General features: G+C 39.1%; 1 protein-coding gene across 11 annotated transcripts in view; it reads right to left on the bottom strand.

Moving 5' to 3' along the window:
• LOC148354263 (calcium-activated potassium channel subunit alpha-1a) overlaps positions 1–27814 on the bottom strand; it is a 268595-nt gene that overhangs the window by 25798 nt on the left and 214983 nt on the right. For all 11 annotated transcript variants that reach the window (XM_088351068.1, XM_088351070.1, XM_088351063.1 and 8 more), the window contains 4 exons: positions 25706–25799; positions 11011–11137; positions 8928–9152; positions 7026–7218 (listed from right to left, as the gene is read on the bottom strand). In XM_088351068.1, coding sequence (XP_088207194.1) covers positions 7026–7218; positions 8928–9152; positions 11011–11137; positions 25706–25799 — 639 coding nt within the window. The remainder of the gene's footprint in view (positions 1–7025; positions 7219–8927; positions 9153–11010; positions 11138–25705; positions 25800–27814) is intronic.

The raw sequence follows: 27814 nt of genomic DNA, 5'->3' as shown, positions 1-27814 counted from the left end.
GGAGATCAAAAACAAAGAAGGAAATTATTAGGAATACAAAATCGTGTGTCTGACATCGAAGCGCTGCTTAAAAGGTACAGTAAGTATTTTTAAAACTGTTTTATCTTTACTTTAATTGACAAGATATTAATCTTTATTCATTATCATCAATTAGCTATACAAATTGCTATTATTTTGATTACATATTTTCTTTTGTATGTGGCTATTTTAAAGATGTTTTAGGGGGTGACTTATTTGCAATATAGCCTTATATGAGAGTACTTATGTTTCAATTTTCAAGTAAGTTTTAAATTGTTTTAACTTTTTGATTATTTGGAGAATAAAAAATCTTTACTTAAATAAGCAGAACTATATTTCCTTGTTTATTCTTTAATACTTGTGAAACATATTTATTTAAAAGAGCAAAATAATCTGTCATCTGTTAGATAAAACTGTTTATCTTAAGGAATTGTTTTCTCATATTCTGCCAGCTGGATAGCTTTTTATTTTACTAGATAAATACATAAAAAGTATAGTAATATAAGAAAAATATACTTTTAATGATACATGTTCTCTTTCTATAAATCTGTATTATTCTATTATTATTCTACTACAGTATTCTTTTTTATTTTACCGCAGAAATAAGTTGAAAATGGTAAAATGAAAGAAACAACACTGAATAATAGGTCATTTTAAGGACATGTTTTCTTACTTTACTACAAGATTTAGCTAAAATTATATTAAATTAAGTAAAAGGATATTTCAATCGAGCAACAATTTCTGCCAGTGTTTTTTGTGTAAAAAAGTCACAATGACAACATGCATTTGTTAACTTTGTATGTTTCACTATGTAGCAGACAACATCAAAGATGAATGAGAGTATTGACAGCATTAAAGATAGTGCACGTCAGCTAAGTCAGCAAAAAGTTGTTTGGCATCCTTCAAAAGAGTCGACATTGACAAGGAAGAAGTGGCGGAAGATGACAGCGAGCTCAAAAAGTGCAGCTGAGCTTTTAGAGGTCAGCTAGAAGAAATTTCGCATTCAAGGGCCCTCCATCAGCAGCAGGCCATCAATTTTACATGTCGCTCATTTTGTAACAATAAAAGTTGTCCGAGCGGATAGCGGAAAACCTTTTATGGAAAATGGCATCGACGACGACGAGTGACAACGGCGTGGATGCGCTCGACTTCCCGTTTTTGCATTCCCTCAAAGCGACAAGTAAACACCAATCGGTAATGCCGAATGCATAATGCATCGGCTGTGTTTTGACATCCATCATTTAGTGCTGACTGCGGCAAATATGCCAGCAGAAGGGAACTACACCATACATTCAGGTCAACGTTTTTTATGGCCGTGCGTGTTTTCGCTCAGGTTTCGAGAGGGAAAAGAGACGCGTAATCGTAAATCTTGTTACTACAATTATTGCACTCGGATTGATAGCACAAGTCATCACTTTTGTCCATGAAGGACAAAGGGATGATGTTATCTCTTTTCTGGAGACATTTTTTCTCACTTTCTCTCGCTCATTGCTTGGTCGATTACAAAAGATGTGACAAAAACTCTTCAATGGAGATTGCAGCTGTCATGTGCCCTATAGAACACTGGCGGTAAAGTTGCCTCTCTTTGACTCCATCAGACACGATAAAAAAGGAAAATAAATACATAAAAAAAAAAAAAAAAATGTGTGTGTATATAACCCAGCTATTTTTTGAGTAATATTTAATTTATTTTCCTTTTTAGTTTTATTTATATTTTTTTATTATATTTATTTATATTTTGGGGTTTTTCAATTTCAAATATATTATTTATATTTGAATTATTTTAACATGTTTCTTTGTTGACTAGAAATAAATATAAAAACATGATTAAATAATATTAATAATGTGATTGAAATCAAAAAAAGAACAGAAGAAAAATAACAGTTTTTGATTTATATTTACAATTAGGCTTATTCTTAGTAATATTTATCTTATTTAAAATTTTTGGTTGTATTTTTATGTATGTATTTTACTTTTTTGTTTTAATTATGTTTAGTTTAATATTTTTCATTTCAACGATAAATACATATAATAGCATAAATAGAATAACATTAGTAACATGTATTAAAATTCTTGTAAAGTACAGAAAGACAACAACAATGTTTTTGACAAGAAATACATATTCATGAAATAAATAACATATTAATAATATACATAAAATTAAAAACAACATTGTTTGAATTATTTTATACCACAGAAGTAAACAAAAATCAGGTTTGACTTTAAATACACAAATTAAATAAATTTAATAAAATTGGTAATATAAACAAAATTAAAAATCAAAAATACCTTTTGTCCAGTTCGGCAGAAAAATAACATTGTTTATTCTTTCTCAATACAAATACGTAATCAAATAAATGATTGGAAATTTTACAAAAAATAAAAAATACAACCCAATTATTCTGTACAGGTTTGACAATCAAAAACCCAAAATATATATTCCAAAAAAATCAGTAATGTAAAGAATTCAAACAAATAATTCTCAAATATGTTTTCTACTACAGAATTAAAGATTGTTTATAAAAAAAAATAATACTATTAACATAGATGCATTATAAAATATAGGTCTACTTTAAAAACTTTTAACGCAAAAGGGGAAAAGGATTGTCATTCTTGTTTGACTAGAAAAAAATTAATATACCAAAATAAATCAGATAATATTAGTAATACACAATTAAAAATATTAAAATAAAGTTCCATTGAAAAATTTAAAAAGAAAACGATTTGTTTTCTTGTTTGACTTGAAACAAATAAATACTAATGTAAATAGAATTTAAAAAATTGATGTGCAAAATGATATGGCAATTTTTCTATGGGTCAGTCCAAAACATATTTTGAATCAGGTCAGTGCCGCTTTTGAAAATTAATTTTCAGATTATTTTGATCAGTAATCACCAAATTATATCCTGATCACTCGTTTTTGCTTAACACGACACAGTGGCTCTTGGTTCTGCCATTCAGTGGTGTTTTTTTGTGTCCCTACTCTTTGTTTGAATATGTTTGACTATATCCACGCTTATATTGGCGTTTCGCCACCACACCCTATGGCAGGGGTGGCGAACACATGGCTCTAGAGCCGCATGTGGCCCTTGGCCAATAAGAATGCAGCTCTCTACCTCTTCATATTTTCTAATACTGTGGCTCTTTGCCTTGTTTCATGTTTAGGTTTTTTTTTGTGTGTATTGAAAGTGGACACTTTCCTTGAAATCAACACAAGAACAATACTTGTTGTATTGTAAGGAGAGGAGTGTGTTATGTTAAATAATATGTTTTTAATTGTGTGTGTTTGTCTGTCATGGCAGGTCAGTGCGTGGTGTGGCTCTTTGACTCTCACAGTTAAAAATGTCGGCTCTTTGTGTCAAACTTGTTCGCCACCCCTGCCCTATAGGAACTCGTTGACATTGGCTACTGACATCGATAGAACATCATGGAAGAATTGCTGATGCCTTCAGGTGCTCTCTGGATTGCTAGTGGGTCCGGGAAGAGACAGAGGCGGCGGCGGCAAAGGAACCAAAAGCGGGGCAACAGGTCCAGCCAACTATTGCGGCTACGTAACAATCCACACAAGCCAGCTTTGCTGAGCCTGTGTCTCACCAACGCCAGATTCATTACCCATTAAACGACCTGGAGCTACAACTGCTACATTTAAGACTGTTGTGTTTTAATCATCAAGTAGACTTGGCTCAACGAGAGGATATCCAATGCTAGCGAGCAGCTCGATAGCCACTCTCTAAATCGCTTCATGCACTGAAAAGAGAGGTCTGTTGTACAGAACTATTGTATAATGACAATAAATAATAATAATAATAATAATTTCCTTGTATTGTCATTCTGTGTAACAATGTACACAGAACGAAATGTCGATTGCACCTGACCCGTTGTAGCGAGCCGATGCAGCCGCAGCCAACAGAGGGCGCCGCCGACCACTTTTTAAGTCTTAGGAATGACTCGGCCGGGGCGCGAACCACCGACCTCCCAGTCTCAAAGCGGGCGCCTTACCATCTAGGCTACTGAGCTGGTATAAAGACAATCCATTCACTCTTTCCTTCATAATAAAAACTCTGTTATAACCCTTGATGATATCAACAAGCTGGTGTTACTCCGGATGCCGCCATGTTTGGTCCAAAACAGATCGTTGGCTTGTGTTGAAAAACATGCTAATCATGCTTTTACATCAAGTATCATAAACACGAAGGACCTTTTTAGCCGCTTATTAGTTAGCTTCAAACAGCGGCATCTTCCTGGAGGGAACGGTATGCACACAATCACGTTCAATGCCGTCCGCGCTTTATGATCACTTCGAAAGACAACATAGCACTTAACATCCTGAGCACAAATCAAAGTGGAAAGATGTTCGCACCAAGCGCTCGTGTGCGTCTTAGTAGAACTCTATTGCTGATACTCCTTTAGCATCGAGTGACTGATGTGCCGGTGCCTAAACGATACGGTAGGCTAAATCAAAAACCTAGGCCGCTCTGGGCTTCGCCATTTACCTCAATATGGAAAACCCCGCCCACCCTTATCCGATGGATGGGTCCCGTTGCTATCAATAATTGGCTCTTATATCAAACACTCATTTCGCTGAAAAATACTTCACTTTAGAGAACACTAGCGCAGTGCGCTCATGCATACATCAGGAAATACACACATAACCCCGACACTTGCGTTGTATCATAGTAACGATTTGGGGAGGGGGTTTCTTTCCTCACGGCGACGCTCCGCTTCACGCGCCGTCTGCGGGATTGAAAACAAGAAGGCGCGAATGAATAAGTAAACAAGCGCTTTCCTGGGGGAGAGCTTCTCACGCTGGATCTAGCCCGTAGTCAACCGCGGAGCATCGCCGTGCCCGGGGGGCTACAGGGATGAATAGTGCGGGGGGAGAACCCACTTGAGTGTTGCAACACTCTAAGCCTGGAGGAGATGTTGTGTGTATTGAAAACACAATCGCTCCATGGACAGGTAGATACTGTCAAGCAGGAAATGTAGCCGCTGGTTATTTTTCAACACGGATAGTTTAACTCGTTCGCTGCTGTAGACGGATATTTACATTGAATGTTTATATGAACTTGGAAGAATCGAGAAGCGTATAAATCATGGCTTAATAATTGTGTGAGATGTGTTAGTTGTTAACTGAAGTCACCTAAGCTGCTTACTTTTGATATACTGTTATATAGGGTAACAACACTTATAATGGTCTTAATGTTAACCAAAAGGATCATCTTTATTAAACTCAAAGTCCGTTATAGTATGCTTATTACAAAGTACTGTCATTGTTCGGAGCCTGCAGTCCCTCCCCTTTTCCAAGAGATGGCCATTCTCCATTCTCCCTCTCCGCTCCCCTATCCAGGTGCTCCCAATCGTCATTACCCACCCTCTTCTATAACGACTCAGGTCTCCTACTCCATGTTGCTGGGTCGTCTTAGCACTTTGTACAAGACTTTCCCTTGCCAAGACGACACGCTCCTCATCCCAAGACTTTTTTGGGCAGGTAATCACTTCAAGATATTACTCTAATATTTTTCCTCAGACTTTCAACCCCAAAGACAAACCTGGTCAAGTTTATCGCCTGATATTCCCCTCCTCTGCAGTTCCGCTGTCCGGCGTCAGTACTGAGTCTCATTTTTATTTTTTTTCAAACGCCCCCTGTTGTTTCATTGCGTCCCGGTTTTTCAACTCGAAGTGTCTTGCATTTGGGTCTGTCTGACAAATAAGTAACAAGGACACGTGATCCAAAGGGAGAATCCAGCTTCCGCATTTACACAATTCTGTGTTATCTATTTTACTTTACTCTATTTATTTTATTATATTTATCATGTCCTTATGGAGGGCGGCCCGGCGGCTCAGTGGCACAGTTCTGAGGTCATGGGATCAAATACAGCTACCAGCCTTCCTGTGCAGAGTTTTCATGTTCTCGCCGTGCTTGCGTGGGTTTCTTCCGGACAATCTGGTTTCCCCCCACTTTCCAAAAACATGCATGCCAGTTTAATTGGCCGGTCCAAATTGTCCCTAGGTGTGACTGCACGAGTGAGTTGTCCCTGTGTGCCCTGCAACAAGTTCATGGTGTCCCCTGCCCACTGGCCAAAGATGGCTGGGATGGGCTTTAGCACTCCCGTGACCCTACTGAGAATAAGCAGTGCAGATAATGGATGGGTGGATGTCCTTATGGAAAAAAGAAATTACTATTTGAATTGGCCGGTCCAGATTGTCCCTAGGTGTGAATGAGCGAATGAGTTGTCTGTCCCCGTGTGCCCTGCGATTGGCTGGCAACCAGTTCAGGGTGTCCCCTGCCCACTGCCCGAAGATGGCTGGGATGGGCTCCAGCCCCCCGGCGACCCTAATGAGGATAAGCGGTACGGCTAATGAGATGAGATGAGATGAGTAAAACCAGGCACGGTTTAAAATGTAGTATTAATAGAGTACTTTTAACGCTATATTTAAGGTGAAATTATTTTTATTTGACCTGAAAACAAATATTTAAAAATGTTTCATGAGCAAATTATATATATATATATATATATATATATATATATATATATATATATAGAGGTCAATTTTACTATATATGTATTTAAACTAGTTTTATAGTTAACAATTTTACTCAGAAACGTTTTTTTTACTCAGAAACGTTTTTCTGAATTTTTCGTTTTTAACTTTTTCCATCAAATTATCAAAAAACAGTCTACTTTTTGTATTTGACTTCAATTGTTTTCTCATAAATACAACTAAAGAAATAATATGAGCAGAACTAAGTCACAAAACCAAAGACAGTTTAAAATATGTAATTTTTATATCATTTTTAAAATTGTTGTTAAATATGTTGCCCAGGATAGTATTTTACATTTGTAAAAAAAAAAATCACCTTTTATTTGCTTAATTGATTGAAAGTGTAAACACACATAGACTGTTTTTCTAACGGTAACTGTCATCTTCCAGCACTCTTCCCTTACTTCCACCACCTGTCCCCTCTGGGCACCAATACACTCAGAATGTGAGAGGAAGGCGCTTACCTTGGGAATTAGCCTGCAAGACCCCAATGCTGTCATCAAACTGCATAGATTTGATGTTGAGTGACGCCAAAATGCATTCTTTATCTTGCAGCGAGGCGTCCTCGATATTGTTCTGATTGGCCGAGAGTATTACGCACATGTCACAAAGGTTGATGTTGACAGCCCTTAAATCTGCCCGGCTTAATGGCGTACCCTTTGAGGGGGAAAACGGGAAGAAAGAAAAAAGGAAGATGAAGAAGTCAGCAGTAGCTTCAAACTAGCAAACACATTTTTCAGGATGGGACTGAAGAACAGTGAGACCTGACATGACGAGCTCAGAGCATTGTAGATCTTGTCATGGCAATTTCAATGACTGTAAATTCTAGACTACAAGTAGTTTTTGTACATTTCATATACAATACAATGCGGCTTACTTTATTGTTATTTTTTTTGTAGGTCAGATAGTCGCAAGGGTGTCGGCGGCTGGCTTAGAAATAGTGCGGCTCAGAAATTCAACTGTTTGACTAAAGTGGAGGGTGATGATGCAATGTGATTTCTGCCGAGTGCTCTGAATTTCAAAGAATAGAAATTAAAAGTACTGCAGGTCATAGTGATGGGAGTCACTATGACCCCCTTCGGGAGCCAAATGCCCTGTCATTTCATTTGTAGCAAGCATGAATGGATGAAATCCCACAGTCACAATGGAATAGGATCACAATCTTGGTAGAAAGAAGGGACACGTTTAGTTCAGACAAGTAGCACCTTGTGCCGCGATAAATACACTAGTTTGTTGACTGTGTCCACAGCTTTCAGTCTTAATAAACTGGTTTGGCTGTCAACATTAATAAAATTGGCATTAACATGTTCACAGGAGTTCATCTACAACATTGTCAAAACTAACTCAATGTACTGTGCGATCACATCAGCCAGTATACATACTGAGCCGTATAGTAATCTTAAGCTCTCCCATCCCTGGCACACATAACAAACTTTTTTCTTGGGCTTTTATTGGACTAATAATAGCCTATATGTATAAAATATACCTTATAGTCACCTTCTGCCACACTAAAATATTCAATCAGCTGACACTACACATTAGGAATATTCCAAGCAATCGTGAATAAGAACGTTTTTAAGTAGTTGTTGTTATGATAGGTGTAGAGGATCCAAATGCGGACACAGATGTCATATTGACAGTCTTCATTGGAGGGCAGTAACAGAAGGCACTCCATTGAGGAATGAAATTGAATAAAAAGTCCATGAAAACAAATACAAATTCTTACTTTTTCATAAAGGTGGCGACAAAGGTTTTAGGAGAACGCTGCAGACCAGCATAAACACCAACAATCCGACGCCGAGTGTCAGTCCAAGCTGTTCTTGAATACTAAAGTCAGGTAATCAATCCCCCTGGGAATCTCTGGCAGGCGGTGGCGCATTGGAACCTCACAGTAATAGCAATACTTGGTCTCCTCTAAATCATATTGTCATGTGCGCAAGGGAAGGGAGAGCTTAAGATCTGTCGCAGGATTCAGCATGTCGCTGGCCTGTGATTGTACTGGCTTCTGAATTTTAGTCAGCACAGTACATTAAGTTTTATTTTGAGAATGTTTTTGTCACACTCCTGCATATATGTTTATGCCAATTAAGATTGACTGTTGTGCTTGATGATTGACATCTGCAGTCATAGTATGCAAACCAGTGTCCGATTCGTGACGCCATGTGTTGCTTTTCTCTACTAGACATTTACCCGCTGAATGAGTTCCTTTTTATGGCTTTTTAAACCTGCAGCTCTAAAATCCAGTGCAGCTTGCACAAAAACCTAGTCGGGTTTCACCCTTAAATTTGTGCAAGCGACTTATAATCAGGTGCACTCTAAAGTCCAGAATTTATGGTAAATGTTCCTCGCTGTCGGGTAGCACTCACGGGCAGGATGGAGACTTTGGGGAAGTTGTGTAACGTCTCCCACTCTCGCCGCAGATAATCCAGCGAGCCCACAAAAACGATGGGTTTGAGTTCATGATAATGGAAGTTGCTGGCTCTTAAAGGCATCACCAAGTTTCGCAGCCCCACTAAAGCGGACGTGACATCGCCAAATATACAGACCACCACATGGCCGCTCAGTACAGTCATGGAGGCTTCGCTCCGAGTCTGTCGACAAAAGAGGGGCGGGGCCGGAGAGAAAACGAATTAGACATTCAACTGGTGCTTATGTTGTGATTAAGAAAAACAACAGAACATTGAAATAAAAGTCGGGTTGCCACTGATATGTAAACTCTGCTTAATGAGGAGCAAGAGCAACTGACGCGGGGTCTGTTGCTGATGAACGCAGTTTGTAAGATTTTAGGCAATGTGAGGGGAAAATGGGGAATATTGACTTAAAATAACAAACCCAAAAAAAACAATATTTGTGACATCAATAGTAAGATTTCTAATGGGATTATGGATTTATTTACAAAAGAACATTGACGTCTATTTGAGCAAAGGTAACTGTTTTATTTAATCGTGAAGCAAGGCTAGCTTACGTCTAATGGAGAATGTCAAAGTAGTTTTTACACTACGAGGAAACACCTTTGAAAGACGCATATAAAAAGCCAAGCTGTGTCAAAAGTGGACTGATACTCTATTTGGGTTATTTAAATAGTTCTGGGAAAATTGGGTTGGTTTGATTATTTAAAAACAAAACCCAAACATCACCCCAATCCAATTCCAATCATTCGGCTATTGGATTTTAAACCCCCAAACACAACATCAAAACAAACCCCAATTAGGTCATTTAACCCCCTTTAACCCCTTAGTAAAATTTGGTCAAAAGCAAAATGATCCACTGTTTGGGTCATTTTGTTTTTAGAGAACAAAAACAAAAACAAAAAAATGATACAGAACAAAAATTAAATGTACTTATTTCAAGCAGAACAATCCCCCACCCCAATCGATCCCATTGTGAAAAAAATTAAAATAATCTTGTACCAAAAATGGGTTACTATTCAAAGAAAACCGGAACACTTGGGCCATTTTTGAAACCCCTAAAATGAGTTACGATTGCCCTAAAAATGTAGCAATTTTACTAATTTTACAAAATATTTATTTTATATTAAAATACTCTCCTTTTTTAAAACATATTTTCTAGTACAGAGGAAACATAAAAAGGGACTATATTTCTTGTTTGACTAGAAATAAATACGTAGAATAATTACAACAATTTAATTTAATATGAATAAAATGAACCAATATAAAAGTTCCGAAACGACACCTAAACCTTTTTAATTATTACAGAAAACAAAACACAAAATGCAAAACTTAATTTAAAATCTTCATCAAAAGTAAAATATGTTTATAATCAAAAAATATATTAAAAACAGTGTTTTTATTTAAGTTGGCAAAAATATATCGTTTGACAAAATTAATCTACATGGTGAGTCAATCATTTTTTGGGCTTTTTTTACTCGAAGGAATTACCAGAGGTCTATTGTTTTTTACTGTCAAAAATTAATTTTACAGATGCCTGAAAAATGTTTAGTAAACAAGACAGAATGGATAAATTTAACAAAGTAGAGAGCAGAATCAAATGACTTAATGAATGACCTTTATTTCAATTGGGGAAGAAATATTTTTGTATTGTATCCAATGATCAATGCATGTTCGTTATTCTAATGGGGCAAATACATAAGTAAGTGTAGTCATGTTTTTTTCAATGGTGTCCACCTAAATGCTTGCAAACTGCCCAGTTGCGGTCACGTCCCAGCAAACGCATGCGTGGACGACTGCAAAGCTGTTTTCAACCTTTACGCAGATATAAAAAGGAAACTACAAACTCACCTTGAAGCAGAGAGGCAGAGAAAGAAATCAATCAAGTATTAGTGAGCGGACGGTTTTACAAACGTGAGGGGCAACTCCTGGAATACTTACTTTGAGAGTCGTTTCTCCAATAATGAAAACGGGATTTTTTTTTCTATTTTTTTTTTTTTTATCGGCTTAAACTATGAGCACGAGAGCGAGTCCTACTCACCAGAATGACTTTTTCGATGTCTTTTGACGGGCACCAGTGAAACATTCCCGTGGAGTCATACCTCTTCACATTCATGTCCATGTTTTCGATTTGTTCGTTACCGGGTATGAGAAGAGGGTCGTGTCTACTGCAAAACAAAACAAAAAAAACCTGTGAGACTAATTAGATGGAGAACATTCCAAGCTGTTCTATAGGTCCTCCCCTGAGCCTTTTTCTTATTATCGAATCTCCTAGGTTACAAAAAGGAGATCAGTCCTAAAGGGTGTGAATATCAAATAACAGCAACAATATTGACTGATCGTGACAGTTATGTAAACAATGCATACTAGTCAAAATGACGAACAACATTGAGGAATAATAGAACTGGCATTAGATGCAATCTCCTTTGCAGGTGTCTTGTTTAGTACTGAAATTATAGCCCTGTTGTATATTTTAGTTTGTCTCCAAATACGTGTCACACGCATACAAAGAATCCCCAAAATAGATAAGCAAACACAAATAATAAAAAATCCATTATCAATAAATACAGACGCTCCCCTACTTACGACCATTCGACTTACAAAAAATGGTAGATATGAGTATTTTTTTCGGGATTTTGAAAAATATCCGGACATTGCTGTAAGTTAGATTTTGGGTTGTGTGTAGAGGACGGTGCTGTAGTGCTTCTTAGCACCGACACCGGCGAGTGGTGGCGCTGTGAGAGGTCACCTAGCATCCACCCCGGAGAAGAAATCCGGTTCCTCTTCCGAGTTTGTGTGTAAATATTTTATACTGTATATTCTTGTTTAATTTATCGCGCATCCATTCAATATCTCATCTCTTTAGCTGTACCGCTTATCCTCATTAGGGTCACGGGGGGGCTGGAGGCCATCCCAGCCATTTCCGGGCAGTGGGCAGGGGACACCCTGAACTGGTTTCCAGCCAATCGCAGGGCACTTGGGGACAGACAACTCACTCGCTTATTCACACCTAGGGACAATTTGGACCGGCCAATTCACCTGAAATGCATGTTTTTGGAATGTGGGAGGAAACCGGAGTGCCCGGAGGAAACCCACGCAAGCACGGGGAGAACATACAAACTCCGCACAGGGAGTCTGAAACTGGATTTGAACCCACGCAGGAGGTTCCCAAGACATGAACTGTGCCGCACATGCGCTAACCACTGCTCCGCCGTGCTGCCCTCCATTCAATATGGTAGGTGTAAAGTGTAAAGAAGAGGCGAACCGTTTCATTTGAAATGAAAGTGGAATAGGAAAGCTTGATGCGGTTGACAAAATGGTTGGATTGCTTTTTTTTTTGGGCCACGCAAGAAGAAGTCACCTTACTCTTGAAGTTCATCTTCCAAAAGTAAGTTGAACTTAGCTTTATTTATCTTTATAGGGCATATTATTTTATGATTTTTTTTTGTACAAAACAATACAGGTTACTTATACATGCCTTAAATAAACTAATATAAACCTGAAACATACAAGCACTGAAGCAACTTACAAACAAATTCATCTCGTTCGTAAGTACGGCATTGTCTATATTCAAGATGAACGCTGCCATTCCTTTCTATTTGCCGCTTTGAACTTTACAGCCTCGTATAAAAATATTCCACGATCCTTTAACCTCAATCGCATATTGCTACGAGTTTTTGACGGGCCTGACGGCTCGTTTTTGTCTTTCAGTTCACTAAAAAGCGAAAGGCACTCATGAAGCCTTGATCTATTATTCCTGATTGCATATTGCTGCAAGCACTGGCAGAGCAGACTTTAGTCCGGTCTAGGGGCTTTTGATTTTTGCCATTACTGCATATCTGTCTAAAATAAACTGCACTATTACGGTCACAATCCACTATCGCCAGTCAACTATTGCCTAGAGCGGCTGCCAAGAGAGCAAATATGTGTCAGACTTAGTCATCCTTTTTTATTTTTTTTAATGACTGAAATGGACATTACAAGTGCAGACTTGGTCCATTATCCCCAAGTGACTATTGCTGAGAGCTTGGGCCGATGGAACAAATTTTCGTCATGCGTGGTAGCTATTTTGTTCCGATTTCTCTGCCTGAAACAAGGAACACCCATGCGGCTGTGATCTATTATCCACAATCATCTATTGCTGAGTGAAGGGGTAGAGAGACAAATCTTGTTATGCATTGCAGTCTTTTAGTCATTTATTCCACGTGAAATGAACAGCAACTCTGGTCAACTAATGCAAGGGCCGATAATTTGTCATTCGTGGCAGCTTTATTTTTCTAATTTCTCCTCCTAAAATGAACAGCACCCATGAGGCCTATATTGATCTTCCTTGGTGCACTAATTCAGGGGCTGAGAGAGCAAAATCGTGTCATGTGTGGCAGCTCTCTTTTCCCTATTTTTCTGCCTAGAAAGAACAGTAACCATGCGGTAGCGAATATTCCCGGTCAACTAATATTGTTCTTAGAGCAATTTATGTTATGTATGACAGCTCCTTTATGCTGATTTTTCCATTTAAAATGAAAAGTATTCATGCGACTACGATCAATTATCTCTTGTCGACTAATGAGGGGGCTGAGAGCAAATTTGCGTCATGCATAGCGGTATTTTCTCAGATTTTTCCATATAAAATGAACAGCACACGTGCGGTTCCGATCTATTGTTCTCAGTCGAATAGAATGCTGCAAGTGAGGGCCTACAGAGCAAGGAGTGATTGTGTTATTATTATTATTTTTTTCATTTTTTAATGAAGTTCTACATTTAATATTACTTATTTTTTACACCATAACACTTAATTCATTGTTTTAAACTGTGGACTTTTATCTTGTAAATGTTCTTGCACCATCAGGATGGCCCTTTTTAATTTTGTTGAGAAGTTAACATGTCACAATAAATAAATACGTTCTATTCTCAAATTCGTGTTATGCATATACTTTTCCATTCTTTCCACCTTAAAAGAACAGCATTCATGAGGCCGCAATCCATTATCCACGGCAGACTATTGGTGAGAGTTTGGCCCGATAGAGAACATGTTTTGCGGATATTCACATATGGCTGTGGGTTCTGGTCTCCATTAAGTGTGATAAATGAGGGATTACAGAATGTGATTTTAATGTTATTATATAGGATAGAGGTGGTTCAGAACACATTTACTAACTAACGTAGGTTTCTATCCCTCGCCATACGACAATTTCACCTCACGATCCCCACATCAGAGCAGATTAAAGCCATAAATCTGGGTCTTTACTGTATTGACCATGACGTATGATCTTCATTCCGATGTTCTATGATGGTGGTACTTGCAAGGCACCCGGGGACAGCTCCGAAACGCTGTGATCTATTAATCAGCGTTAGATTCTTCATTTTCTTTTGTCGCCGTTCCGCCTCGGCGACAGCGTCTCTCTGAGCGCAGACATGCAATTTCTGAGGGAATTGCGACTTCTACTTCTGGGTCTTGATGTCAAGTCATCAGAAAGCTCAAAGGCGCTCGTTCAATCGCTAGCTAGCTGGCAGCAGGACTGGAACGTTACTGACATGCCGCACTACACAGCGCCAATTACCAGCTTTTAGCCTCTTTTTCCAGCTCTTGACGCCGTGCAAACAGTAAAAGGTGCCAACGGGCTCCTGCTTTAAATATTTCAAGCCTTTGCCCAATCACATTGCGCCTCCCCGACTGACGGCCATGAATGTTTCAGCAGCGTGTCACGAGCTAGCGGGCTAATCCGCAACGCCGGGAACTTGACTTTTATGCAGTGTAACACTGACCATGAAAGGCTTCCCGTCAGTTTCTTTTTCTACAAGACGTCTTCTCGCAGTTGCTACAAACGCACGGCATATATTTTGATCTCAAGATAGAGAACAGAAACTCGCATTGTTCTTTGAATCGATGCCGTTGTTTTGTTTATATCTTCAAAAATAATTCATGCTTCGTATAATGTTACTTTTTCAAGCCATTTAGGCCGTGTTGAATCCCCCAATATTTGGAACTATTTCTTATGCTAGCCTGAAATAACAAAGGTAAGAAAAATATAGTAATTCAATTAACCCAGCATAAAGACAAGGGGGAAACGTTTTAATATTTACTTTTGCAAAGTAAGTAAAATGTGATACTCATTATTTCGGAACAAGATAGTATTTCCCCAGTATCAGCATTGTCACATCGCTGCCTGTCATTGCTCAGGTCCGTCTCATTTCTTTACAATTGAAAATCAACAGTGAACAGATGTTGGAGGTGCTGTATCTGAGTCAGATCAGGAGGCTTCCCTTGCTACTGGTAACTATGGAAACTAGTACTATCGGTTTCATCTGCGGGGAGTAAACCCCTACCCAAAAGATGGGTGCCGCCAAGCTGTACTTGCCATAGACACACCACAGGAAATGGTGCCCCAGAGACACTAGCAGTTAAAGGTATCTGTGAACTGAACTTGTTGAATTTATTCATTATTCTTCCAGAAGAAAAAAAAGGCTTTTAAAATAAACATTTCTTTGGCAAATGTTCCCATTCTGAAAAAGTAGTCAAATTAATTAAAAAAAACATTTTTTCTACAGTTTACTGAATTCATTCATATACTATTCTTGGAGAGGGATGGGTGCTACCATGTTGTACTTGCCCAAGACACACCACAGGAAATGGTGCCCCAATGACCCTTGTGGGTAAGTGATCCAACCATTTAAACAACCATATTAAAATTTATTTATGTATAATTTCTTATTAGAATTGTAAAACAATATCAAGAAAATGGACCTTCAATTTTTTTAGGAAGCAAGTATGTACATTTTGAAATAAAATGCTAATTTTAAGTATTCATACCAAGAGTAGTAATATTATTTAGGACAATAAAAATACATCATTTATTCAGTGTAAGATAATTAGAATAAGTTTTGATAAATATTTTAATTTTACAATATGTTTAAATGTTATACCTCCAAGTAAAATATGTATGCTCAATCTTAATTTTCCTTTTGAATTTTTATGCTACTGAATAAAATTCTACAGTAAATTATTACCCCAATGTGACATCATTATGCTTATTTTTCTTGGTTTTGAATATTACCAAAAAAGAACTCCAAAATTATTAATTTAGGTAAAGAATATTTCCTGGTTGAATTCAATGAAAAAAACAAAAAAAGCAACAACAAAAAAAACTTACTGAATGTAGTGCCAATTGACTATTGTAATTTAAGTACAAATATTAATAAAATAGTGACAACAAATTGTAAAGTATTTAGAAATGCAATATAAAATGGTTTACTACGTGTGGTACCAATTTAATATTTTATAAACTGTCAAAAAGAATTATAAATATAAAATACATTAAAAAAGGCAAGCTGGCAAATAACCTGCTATCTGTACTATAAGATAATGTTGAACAAAAACAAAGTAGTGAAAAGGTACATATTAAGACGAATTATGCTTGAGAAGAGGAACATTTCCTACCAATGGATCGAGATCTTAAAGTTTAGGTGATTTAAAAAGCTTCAATAAAATGAAAATTCCACTTTTTACCTGCTGATATATGACGAAACTTCCTTTATTTAGTTCGGTGAGTGAAGGGTTAAACTTCTCCCAAACACAATGAATATTTGATTATGTATATTTCAAAATGTGTCTGTATGTGCTGAACTCAACAGGGAAGTGAAAACATATAAATTTAAAAAAATATCGGAGGGTAAAGGGGGGGAGTGTTGAAGATTTTGACACCCGGTTCTCTTAAATCATCACTCCCTCTCTCCTCCATCAGCGCCGTCAGACGCTGACAATTCTTTGATGCCGATGCCTTCTTCAGTCTGCATTTAGAAGAGCATTCGAAAAAAGGAAAATAAAACTGTCAATTAGCCACCCGCTTCTCCCTATCAGTGCAGGTGATAATAACACTGACAGCATTTAGTGTTTTTCCCACTCAGCCTGAATCTTTCATTGCGTCGCGCCAATCAAGTCACTTCAATCTGCTAGGAATTGCTCGCCTCCTCACCGGCGTTGACTGCCGCCTGCCACAATCTTCCTTCTCTCTCTTCCCGGATGTCAAGACAGCTATCTTTCAGCCGCCGTGAGTGGCAGGCCGTCGGCTGATGCCGCACGCCTCTTCGTGCCTCCCCCTTTATTCGTTCCTCCCCCCTCTGCCTTCTCCATGCCTCGTCTCTAACCTTCTGCCAAAAAGGTTGGCGCTGTCGAAGTACCGGTGACGATGGCAAGATTGTAAGAGGAGTGTCGCATTGGGAAACAATCGCAGGTCGAGGCAAATGAGAGGAATTTTCTGAATTTAATGTTAGATGAGAACACCAAAGTATCATGATTGTGATCACCTGTGCCCGCTCCTTTAGCGCCAAAAACCACGGATCATGATTGGCTCCCTGTCCCTATTTAAACCCACTCCTATCTGTCCGTCTGCGAACCTCAGTTAACACTAGGCAAGCCTTTTTCGACCCTGACACACACCTTTTTTTTTTAGAATAGAAGAATAGAAGAATGGCTGGCAACCAGTTCAGGGTATCCCCTGCCCAATGCCCGATGATTGCTGGGATGGGCTCCAGCACCCCCGCGACCCTACTGAGGATAAGCGGTGCAGCTAATGAGATGAGAGATGAGATGAGAATAGAAGAATAGAATTTACTTTTATTGTCATTCTTTGTAACCATGCACACAGAACGAAATGTCGATACACCTGTCCAGTACAGTTAAACTGTAACGAGCTGATGCAGCCGCAGCCAAACAGGGCGTCGCCATTTTAGACCCAATTACTGTGTTGGGAGTCATTAGGTGACCGAACCCCCCCAATTCCAACCCTTAATGCCGAGCGCCAAGCAGGGAGGCAATGAGTACCAGTGTTGTAAGTCTTAGGTGTGACTCGGCCAAGGCTTGAACCAGCGACCTCCCAGTCTCGGAATGGGCGCCCTACCATCTAGGCTACCGAGCTGCTCCCATCTGTCCCCTGGCTTTGACCCATTTTTGATCCTGACCACGTTTACTCTCCCGTCCCAGCATTTGACCCGTTTTTGATCCCGACCACATCTGCTCTCCCGTCCCGGCTTACAGCCCGTTTCTGACCCCGACCACGTTTTTGCTCTGCTGTCCCGGAGATCGACCTGTTTTTCCGTCTTTGACACCGCCATGGCTTGCTACGGTAGGTCCACTTCCGTGTTCGGATCACAAACAGAGTATGAGAGCAACTTGCTTCCCGCGCCTAGAGAAGTGGGCGAAGCCCTTTCTCTTTCGTAAGGCCCGGTCACACAGCCTTTCACGGGCGTATCGAGGCTGAATCACGGCCAGAAATTTCTGCCCGTGAAGCAGACGCGGTGGAAAATGTGCAAAATTGGCTAAACCCGCTGTTTACCCGTGGTATGCCCGCGAAACAGACGCCGGCGACTGTTCCGCGTCCTTATCGCGGGTAACTGCGGCTGCATCGCGTTTGACCGTGCTTACACGCGGTACACACGCTAATGCACGTGATAACACCGCGATACAGGCGCAGAACAAACGTGCTATGACCGTGCTCCACCCGCGATCACCCGATTAAATTTCGCGTCTTACCCGCGTGCAACCTTGCTTGGCCGCGGCCGTAGCACGTCCTAGCAGGTTCGTTCCGCGTCTTTACCTCGTGTGTACCACGTGTGCCGCCCGCGGTTACCCGTGGTCTAAAGTTTTGAGCAGCGCAAAACTTTTTCGCGCGGCCAACCGCGTGTGAATTTCTTGCCGCGTGTAAAGCACGGCTGTATCTCGTCTGTATCGCGATCTCAAAGCGTCCAACAGCGTCTGCTTCACGTGCAGAAATTTCTGGCCGTGATTCAGCCTCGATACGCCCGTGAAAGGCTGTGTGACCGGGCCTTAAATAACACTTGTGAGAAAAGTAACGCAATTGGGTCCTGTTTCCGTTCTGGTCCTGACACAAATAGGTGACGTGTCAGGGAAATTATATGATAGATTACCAGGTTCACTCTAACTAAAACGACTTCAATTTCGGTTACCATTGTTTTTTCAGCAAAGCAGCACAGTTAAGTATATGTTGGCATATGTGTGCTTACACTCATACCTTTGAAGACGTTTTATCTTTATTATTTCCGTATTATTATCATTATTTAAGTTCTATTCCATCTATTTATCACAGCATTCTGTGTTGAAGTCGTATTGTTAATTTGGGTTTGTTGTTTAAAGTGGGGGGAAAAATGTACAATAATGTTTTATCAATAAAAAAGAAGTTCAAAACATAGTTTTAAAACAATATTTTTCAAGCATTAAAATCTGGTAAATTATTTATTATAATTGGAAACAAATTATTTTTAAATAGTGTTAAATACAAAAAAAACTGCACATTTAAAAATAAAAATCTTTAACGATGCAATTTGTAAGGTTTCTTTTACGATGTCTTTAACTTATGTTTAGAGATTCATAAGGTAATTTTGCTCGTTCAAAATAGTTTGTTCTCATTTTACCAGTTTTAATACCTCTTTCTTAGCAAAATAATACAAACATTTCAAAAAAACCACACTTTTTAATTTTACTATATTTTCATTATATATCTTTCGTATTTTTACAAGAAAAACAACATAATACAGTGAAATTTATAAAATGCGTATTTTGATATATTTTATTGAACTCAGAATTTAATATGAGCAAATCTATCTGATAAACCTATAAAATGAAAGTCTACTAATAAATGATAAAAAAACATGTTTATCCAATTAATTAATTAATTAATTAAAAACACATTAAAAATAAATAAATGCCAGATGTTTTATGGATTTATTAGTTTTATTACTACCTTCAACTCATTTCTCTGGTCAAATTAGTAAAAAGGCAAAGTGACAGGACTAGAGACATGTAGCTTTGACTATTCTAATATAGATAACTTTTTACATTACATTTCACAATCTGTCCAGCTACCGCAGCCTCCCTGTGTGGAGTTTGCATGTTCTCCCCGGGCCTGCTCGGGTTTCCTCCAGGCACTCCGGTTTCCTCCCACATTCCAAAAAACATACATGTCAGGTTAATTGGCGGGTCCAAATTGTTCCTAGGTGTGAATGAGTGATTAAGTTATCTGTCTTTCTGTATCCTGCAACTGGCTGGCAACCGGTTCAGGGTGTCCCCTGCCTACTGCCCGAAGATAGCTGAGATGGGCTCCAGAATTCCTGTGACCCTACTGAGGATAAGTGGTGCAGATAATGGATAATGGATGGATTTCACAATCTAGCTTGAGTCTCAATTCAGATACACTCTCAGTATGAACAAGCTGATCGAAATCCCAATTGTTGGGGCTTAAAATAAGGCTGTGTTTCAGTGTTTCCTCCAAGAAAAACTATGTAGGACAAATATTTCCTTTACAGTGCCTCCCCCTCCCTGTGATTCCCTTCAAACAGTCGCCTTATTCCAGTGCAACTCTCCTCAGTCGCAAAGTGGGGATGGGTTCGGCACCACCCCGCGCCCTCCCGTGCCCGACGCTTCCCCGCCCGACTCCGAAGGCAGCATCTTTGAAAATTTTCCCCATCATGCAAACTGACAAAGGCGTGCTTTTCAAAAGCCCACAGCCAATCTGTTGATCATTATTTATTTACAAAGGCCTCGGGGGCGGCGAGTCCTGTAGAAAAAAAAAAACGACGTACGCCGCTCCTCCTCTTTCCTTGCTTGTCGAATAAAGCCTCCCCGAGGCTACCTCAAACAATCACTTTTCATTGTGCATAAAAGCCCCCTTGTAAAGCACAACTGTTTAATATAAATGCTGTTGTATGTTGACAGGGGCAGCTTTGGGAAAGACGGGTAATTTGATGTTGAGGACTCGGAGAAAACATCTACACCTATAACAGAGGACCTGTCGAGGCGGCGCCCGGGAGCCTTCAGAACACCGAAGCATCCCTAAAGCGGAGAAAACTTTAACGGCGCTTTGAAGAAAAGCCAGAAAGTAACTGGGGCGGGTGATTATGGCTGCCAGATCAAAGTTAGCAGGCGTTTACGTGGCAAAAGGGGACCGTATTAAGAGTCGAAGAAGAACGTGAAGAAACTGATTTTGGGTTGGAATTTAGGTAAACTAAAGAAAGTTGTCTGGAAAGCCGCCAGGCAAAACTTCATTTTTTCTTTCTCAAAACGATGCCCTGACTGAGGGCTAGCACTCTTGCTTATGGCTAATGGTTTTGGCAAGTGTGTTGTTTGATGGGGGAGGAAAAAAAATAAAGAAATACATATTAAAAATGCCAGCAGCGTGGGAGGGAGGCTGACTGAGGGAGAATGGCCAACAAAACGTGTTTGTCCGAATTCGAAAGGAAAATTAACCGCTAGCTATGATTCTTGTTTAAAAGTGGTTTACAAAATGTTCATTATTGCTTTGACCGGTATATTTTTCTCTCTATGTCTCTCCTGCTTGCCCATAACATGCCTTTTGTCTTTAGTATTCCATGCTCTTGCCATCATGGCACTGTCGTTATTGATCCATCAACATGTAAATACATGTCTTGAATTATATTTATTTCATGTTTTGTTCAGTTAGTGTCCCATGTTTCATTGTGTCTTTGTCACTCTAAATACTGTTATTTCCACGTATGAGTACACACTGTATCCTGTGCCTTTGCACTCTCATTTATTGTTCAGTTAGAGCAAGTTAGTGTTCCAAAATATCCCGTGTGGTCTCCCTTTCATGTTTTTTTTCAGGTAGAGTGTGTTACTGTTCCAGCATTATATTTAATGATCTTATCGTCATGGCATTCTACTTGTTGCTTTGTCCTTGTGTCGTGTTCTTTTGATGTTTTGTTCTGTAAGAACTCAGTGTATTCCAAAATAGCCTTTTTCCTTTACTATTTTTTTTGATCCAATTAATGTGGTAACTAGGTTTTGTTCTGTTAAGTAGCTATTCCAACATACTATGTGTGTCACGGTTGCCATAGCGCCCAATTGGCCCAGCCTGTGTGGCGCCAGCTGCGGCTTGTTGACAGATTGGCTTCCCTTCTATTTAAGCTCAGTGCTCTCACTCTCCCTTTGTAAGTCCGTCAACGAACTTCTGCCCCGAAAGACGTGGGTTTTGACTCTGTCCGGTTTCCTGCCCGTTTTCCTGTTCTGTATTGTTCCCGTCTATTTTTGTCCTGTTTTTTTATCGATGTCCAGTTTCGTTCCCGTCCAGTTTGTCCTGTTTAATTTCGACATCCAATTTCGATATCAATCCTTTTGTTCTGCTTCTTCCTTGTGTTAACGTGCATGACTGCCCCATTTCCGGGAAATAAAAGCTTGTGTGAGAAACGTCACGCATTTAGGTTCTCCTCCTGTTCCGGTTCTTGACAATGTGTGTCTTATTGTTATGTATTCTTCTGTTAGAACTTTAATGTATCATGGGTCTTATCTCTTTCCTTTTTCAATTAAATCCAAATAATGTGCCGGTCATCTTTTGTACTGTTAGAACCAATTGCTATATCAACATATCTTGCATTTCCTTTCTTTCATGTTTTGTTACAGTTCAACCACGTTTTGTTTTATTAGAACTAGTTGCTATTTTAACATATCATGCTACATCTTTATTTCACGTTTTCTTTATTTTGATCCAGTTAGTATTTAATAATGCTATTTTTAATGTTTGAACAAGTTGCTATTTAAACATATCCTTATTTCTCTTTCTTGCATGTTGATTTTCATTTAGATCCAGAAAGTGTGACAGTTATCCTGGGTTGGAGTAGTTTTGATGGAATTACAGAGTTATGGAATTCTGAAGATCCTAGTAAATGTGCACGTCCTGTTTCTGTCCAATATCTGATTCATTTTCTGTAAAATATTTTTGCATGTAAAATCCGATTTTGTTTCCAAATTCATGGGATAAATGCAATTGTATTGTAACCCCGAGAATAAACTAATCATTGCTTTTATGTGAAAGAAGTAACTCCAAAATTCGTAAATAGCCGTATAGACAGTTTTGACTGTTATACAATAGATTCTGCTTCAGACGATTTGCTAAAAACTGGTCAAAAAACGAGCTTCCACTTTGTTAAAGGGAGTTTCCATCCCCAAGACAGTGATTTCCAGTATTGTTACTACTTTTGTTTTGGTTCTCAATTAATTGAACGGGAGCGTTTTATTTGATGAATACTGACAAGCTGTCAAATGCCTCCAACCGCACAGCTCTCACCTCACACTCATTAAGACACAGCTAGCGTAGCGATGAGTGTTCCTGTCCTGTTAAATCTTTGCCACGGCGGCCTCTCTCCTCCTAGCACGAATACCTTGGCCCTTTTTATCTTTCAGAATCAATTAAGGACGATTTAATAGCACGGGACAGGATAAAAGGAAGGTAATATTTGAATTCATATTTGATTGTAGTGATATGACGCGCATATGGCCACTAAGTACCCGGAACAGTTCTCGCAGGGGTTCCCACAATAGAGAGTTAGCCCGGGGGCAGAGTAACTATACGGGACCTCCTGATTGGCCGCCCGTGTCATTAGTGTCAGCATTGTTTAAGGACTACAAGTGGACCTGACCGGAGTAGGTAACAGCTGCGACTTTAAAGGCGGCTTTAAATGGTGTTCTTGCATTTTCAAACGACTCTTGCTGGTGTCTTTTTGCGATTGCAAGATTATTTCAGCTCTGTCATTACCAGCTGGTACGGTGCACTAATACAGCGTTTCCCAACTGGTGGCTCAGTACACAAAATTGGCTCGGGGACCTGTTTTGCTTTGGCAAAATAATGCTAAGGAGAAAAAACATGGAGGGTCAATTGCACTCCTTAATAGTAGATGGCGACAATGCCCTGCTTGACCTTTTCTACCAGTTCAATCAATCAGGGTGTTTGAGAGGGACCACATCTAATTTTATTGTGGTTTTGTTGGATATATTTGCTTTTCTGCCCAAAATGACGGGTCCCAAGAAGGTTAGTGATGACATTAAGGATAAGTGAAAAACAGTGACAACTAGGTTGGAGTCGAAAAACGAAACGATTGCAAAATATGAAAATGGTGTACAAGTGTCTGCCATTGAAGTGCTGCTAGAAGGTACAGTAATGGTTTCAAATGTTATATTTTCATTACGTACATAGGTAAATAAGTATCGATGGTTGGGTATACATGTTGATAATATTTTGAATCTATTTTAGTATGTAGCTATTCTAAAGCAGTTTTAGGGGATGGCTTATATTTGATGTAAGCTTATAAGCGGGTGTATATGGTACTTTAATTCATTTGTTTTTCTCTGGTTACTTTTTTTTTTTTTTTTTTAAGAAAAAAAAGAAAAGTGATTATCTTATACCATCTCTGCTTTAAACTGCACAATTCTTTCAATGGATACATCTGAGAAGAGGACATTTTATTCTTGATTCTTGCTGCAACTTGTCATTTGGGTGGAATGGTGGGTACTGACCAGTTAAGAACCATAGCACTAATAGACATTTGGTGTTGCTAAAGTCCCAAAAGGTTTTTGTACCGTAAATTGAAAATTACTACATGCCGTTTTTTTACCTACATTTTTTTCACTGTAGCTTACAAAACAATACGGCTAATATATATATTTTTTTGCAGGGTGGATTGTCACAAGGGTGTCAGCAGCAACTTCAGACGGGCACCAGGCCCTTCCCGCGCATCTACACAGCTGCAGTGCCTACCAGGGACCCAGGTCAACTAGCAGCCGGCTTAAGACTAGTGCAGACCAGGGGAATCTGACTGTTTATTTAAAACAAAGCATCACAAGGGCACGTGGAAAGTGATGCTGCAATGTGATTTCTGCCAGGTGCTCTGAATGTGAATGAATAAATTCATTGAAACGCTGGAAAATGGTGGGAGTAACTTCTCTCAGCAGCCCGATGCATCATGATCTAATTAGTAATGCACATAAATGAATGATTCCCACTGACCCTACGGAGTAAGATGGCAAGCTTAGCAGAATTAGTGGGGAAATGTCTTGTACAGAAAAGTAACACATAATGCAGTGATTAAGACTCTCGTTAGCGGATTCCCAATACAGCTGTCAATCACAATCAACTAGCGTAACAGGCAATGCTAATTCATTTTGACAAAAAACATTCTCAAAACAAAACTCAATGTAATGTACTGAATAATTTTAGAAGACCATACAATTAAAACTGCCTGTATAATGCCATGTGACTTTGGCTTTTAACCCCTTTCATTTCTAATAGAAATATTGAAATGTTTACTTGATTACAATATAAGTATTTTATCTACATGAATGTGTTCATGAATATACAATTTATACATTCATGAATAGACCAAAATGTAGATTTTTTTTTTCACATTATAAATAAATGTTATGCTGTAAACACAATTTATATTGTTACAATTCCATATAAGTAACAATGTAGAAAATGACAACAGTTATGATATTTTTTTTTCCACAATGAGAGCGATGAAAAAAAAAGTTGAATCACATTCAATGTATATATATATATTTTATTTACTCATTTTGAAGTTATTTTTATTTATTATGAGAATTTAGAAGGGCCCACATCGGGAAAAGCCTGATCCCCTAAACAACGGGCCCCGCTGACGCATCAAATCTGTTTTCATTGTTCCACTGTCATGTATGTTGGTTATTCATCTGTTTTTGTTTAATATAATGTATTGTCTGTTGTTTTCCCCCGGGACAGTCGGTGGAAGTGAACTTCCCGAATTTGTAGTTATTTGCATTTTATTATTATGTATGTATTATTATTATTTGTAAGTATTAATATCTATCTTATGTGTTTCAAGTTTTTATATTCAACTCATATTTCATAAACAATCACTACATTCTTTTTGCCCAACAAAATGAATTGTGAGCCTCTTACCTCATCATTTTGGGAGAGCAGTTGGGCGAGTTCCGCATCCCTCCATTGCGCTGCTTTTTTTTGGGCGAGAGCGTGGACGGATGTTCGTCTTCGACTGCAAGCACACGCGCAAAGTGTCAGAAACGCATACAAAAAAGACGGATGGGGAAGTGAGCTGGACCTGACATGAAAGTAAACAAATAAACCAGCAACACTCAATCATAGCAAACACAACAAAAGTCAACGGAAAAAAGGGGAAATTAAAAACTCCAAGGGAACCAATATCATTAGTAACGAGGGAGGAATCTTTAAGGCAGGAGACAACCTCGGAGAAAAACCAGTTGGTCACCTGATCAAGACGAAGGCGCCTAAGGGCCTTTGTTATATTTTATTTTTTATTTTTTTCATTAAAGCATCTTGCATGTACACTTAGCGAGTTGCCCTGGTGCTTTTTGGACCTCTAGCAGTCTGCATAAGAGTGACCGTGCCTACCTACGCCAATAATTGCCATGATGCTAGAGATGATCTTAGAGTACGTTTACATACAGAAAATGATTTGATTGGAAACGGACTATTGCTAGTATTCCCATGATTTAAAACCATGTAACTCGCACAGAAATCCAAATGAGGACCTAGTTTGACTGCGAGTATTCCGGTTCAGTTGTTCACGACAATCGTACATGTATATGCATTTAAGTGTTCCGATTGCTTGAGGAGATGCACAGTTCCTCCATCTTGGATATTTTTAGACGGATTGTTGTGGCACCGGATTGATTATTGTGGCACCTTTAGTACGAAGTAGAGTGATACACACAAACTCTGGCTTAATCGCAAAAAAAAAAGCCCTAAGTGTATTGGTTGATTTCTCGTTGACATTTCAATTTATTTTTGTGCCCAACCGGCAAAAATGCTACAGTTGTACTCATCTATGTATAGTATAAGTCTATGCTTTTGGCAAGTCACAAACAGATGGGACGTAGCAATGGAGTTCTGTCATGATCCAGCACTCCCTTTTTACTTGAGGTCCCCTCTCTACCTCTCTTTTATCAGCTTTCTCCTCTCAAATCTCTCTTGACATCACCTTAGTTGGCCACGCACTTCCGGTTTTAATTTTCATCCTCACAGCTGTGGTCAAATGTCGTGACTCGTCCTCTTTCCTTAATCATAAATCCATCCCCTTGGTTCGTCACTAGTCCGTTGTCTTCCTCATCACGTCCCAAGCACCCTAGTATCAGCTCCTTGTTCATCCAGTGTACCAATTTCTTGTCTGCCCTTCTGGATCACAGGTAACACTTAATGGACTTTGGGAATTTTTACCTTTGCTGCTTGAAATTACTGGAACACTACTAACCCTTCGTCTGCCTCTTGAAACATGATAGTTGTCTCTGGTGTTCGGGATACCGTTGCTTTGCCACCTGACTCAATAAAATACTTGTTTACTTCACTAATCTGTGTTTCTGCACCCCCCAAAACTTCCTTTTGGAACAGTAAAGAAACAAGCAAATCAGTCTGCTGAAGTTTGTGAATCACATGAATGAAATAGTCCTCTCTACGTTCAGTGTGGAAACAACATCTATTTGTGTAATGTTATATCTCCCGCTTGTAATCGGAATACTCGCAAACAGCACATGTAGGGCGATATTTGTATTGTCTTAGGGATGTAAAAGATTCCTTAAAATTATTCCAATAATCCCACTTCAGATCCAGTCGTACTATTGCCTGCATGTAAACGTAATCAGTGTCAGTGTTATAGTGGGCAAAAGCATTATGGTAAATTGAGGTTATGGAGATGGATTGTTTTTTTGTTGCCCGTTATTCCCAGTTCCTAGCGCAGAAAATGGCTCTTCTACTGGTCTACCTCCATGCCAAGTGAACACTCGACACACATTATGAAGGACACGCTAACAGGGGGGATGAATTAGTGCACTCGAGGTGTCAGGAGTGGCTAGTAAGGACAAATAACCCCGCAGCAGACGAAGGTCAGGACTATCTTGGAAATTAATGATCCATGTAAGATGAAATATTCAATTTTGGAAAGGGGGGGTTTGACACTTTGGTCGTAAGCACTTTGCAAGACTTTCCAAGACTGGAAGGACAAGGAAGCATGAGGTCAGGGCCGAAACTAGCCTG

The sequence above is a fragment of the Urocampus carinirostris genome, chromosome 13, assembly GCF_059441175.1.
Source record: "Urocampus carinirostris isolate Australia breed hairy pipefish chromosome 13, RoL_Ucar_1.0, whole genome shotgun sequence".
Lineage (NCBI taxonomy): Eukaryota > Metazoa > Chordata > Actinopteri > Syngnathiformes > Syngnathidae > Urocampus > Urocampus carinirostris.
This window is presented reverse-complemented; position numbering and strand designations above follow the sequence as displayed.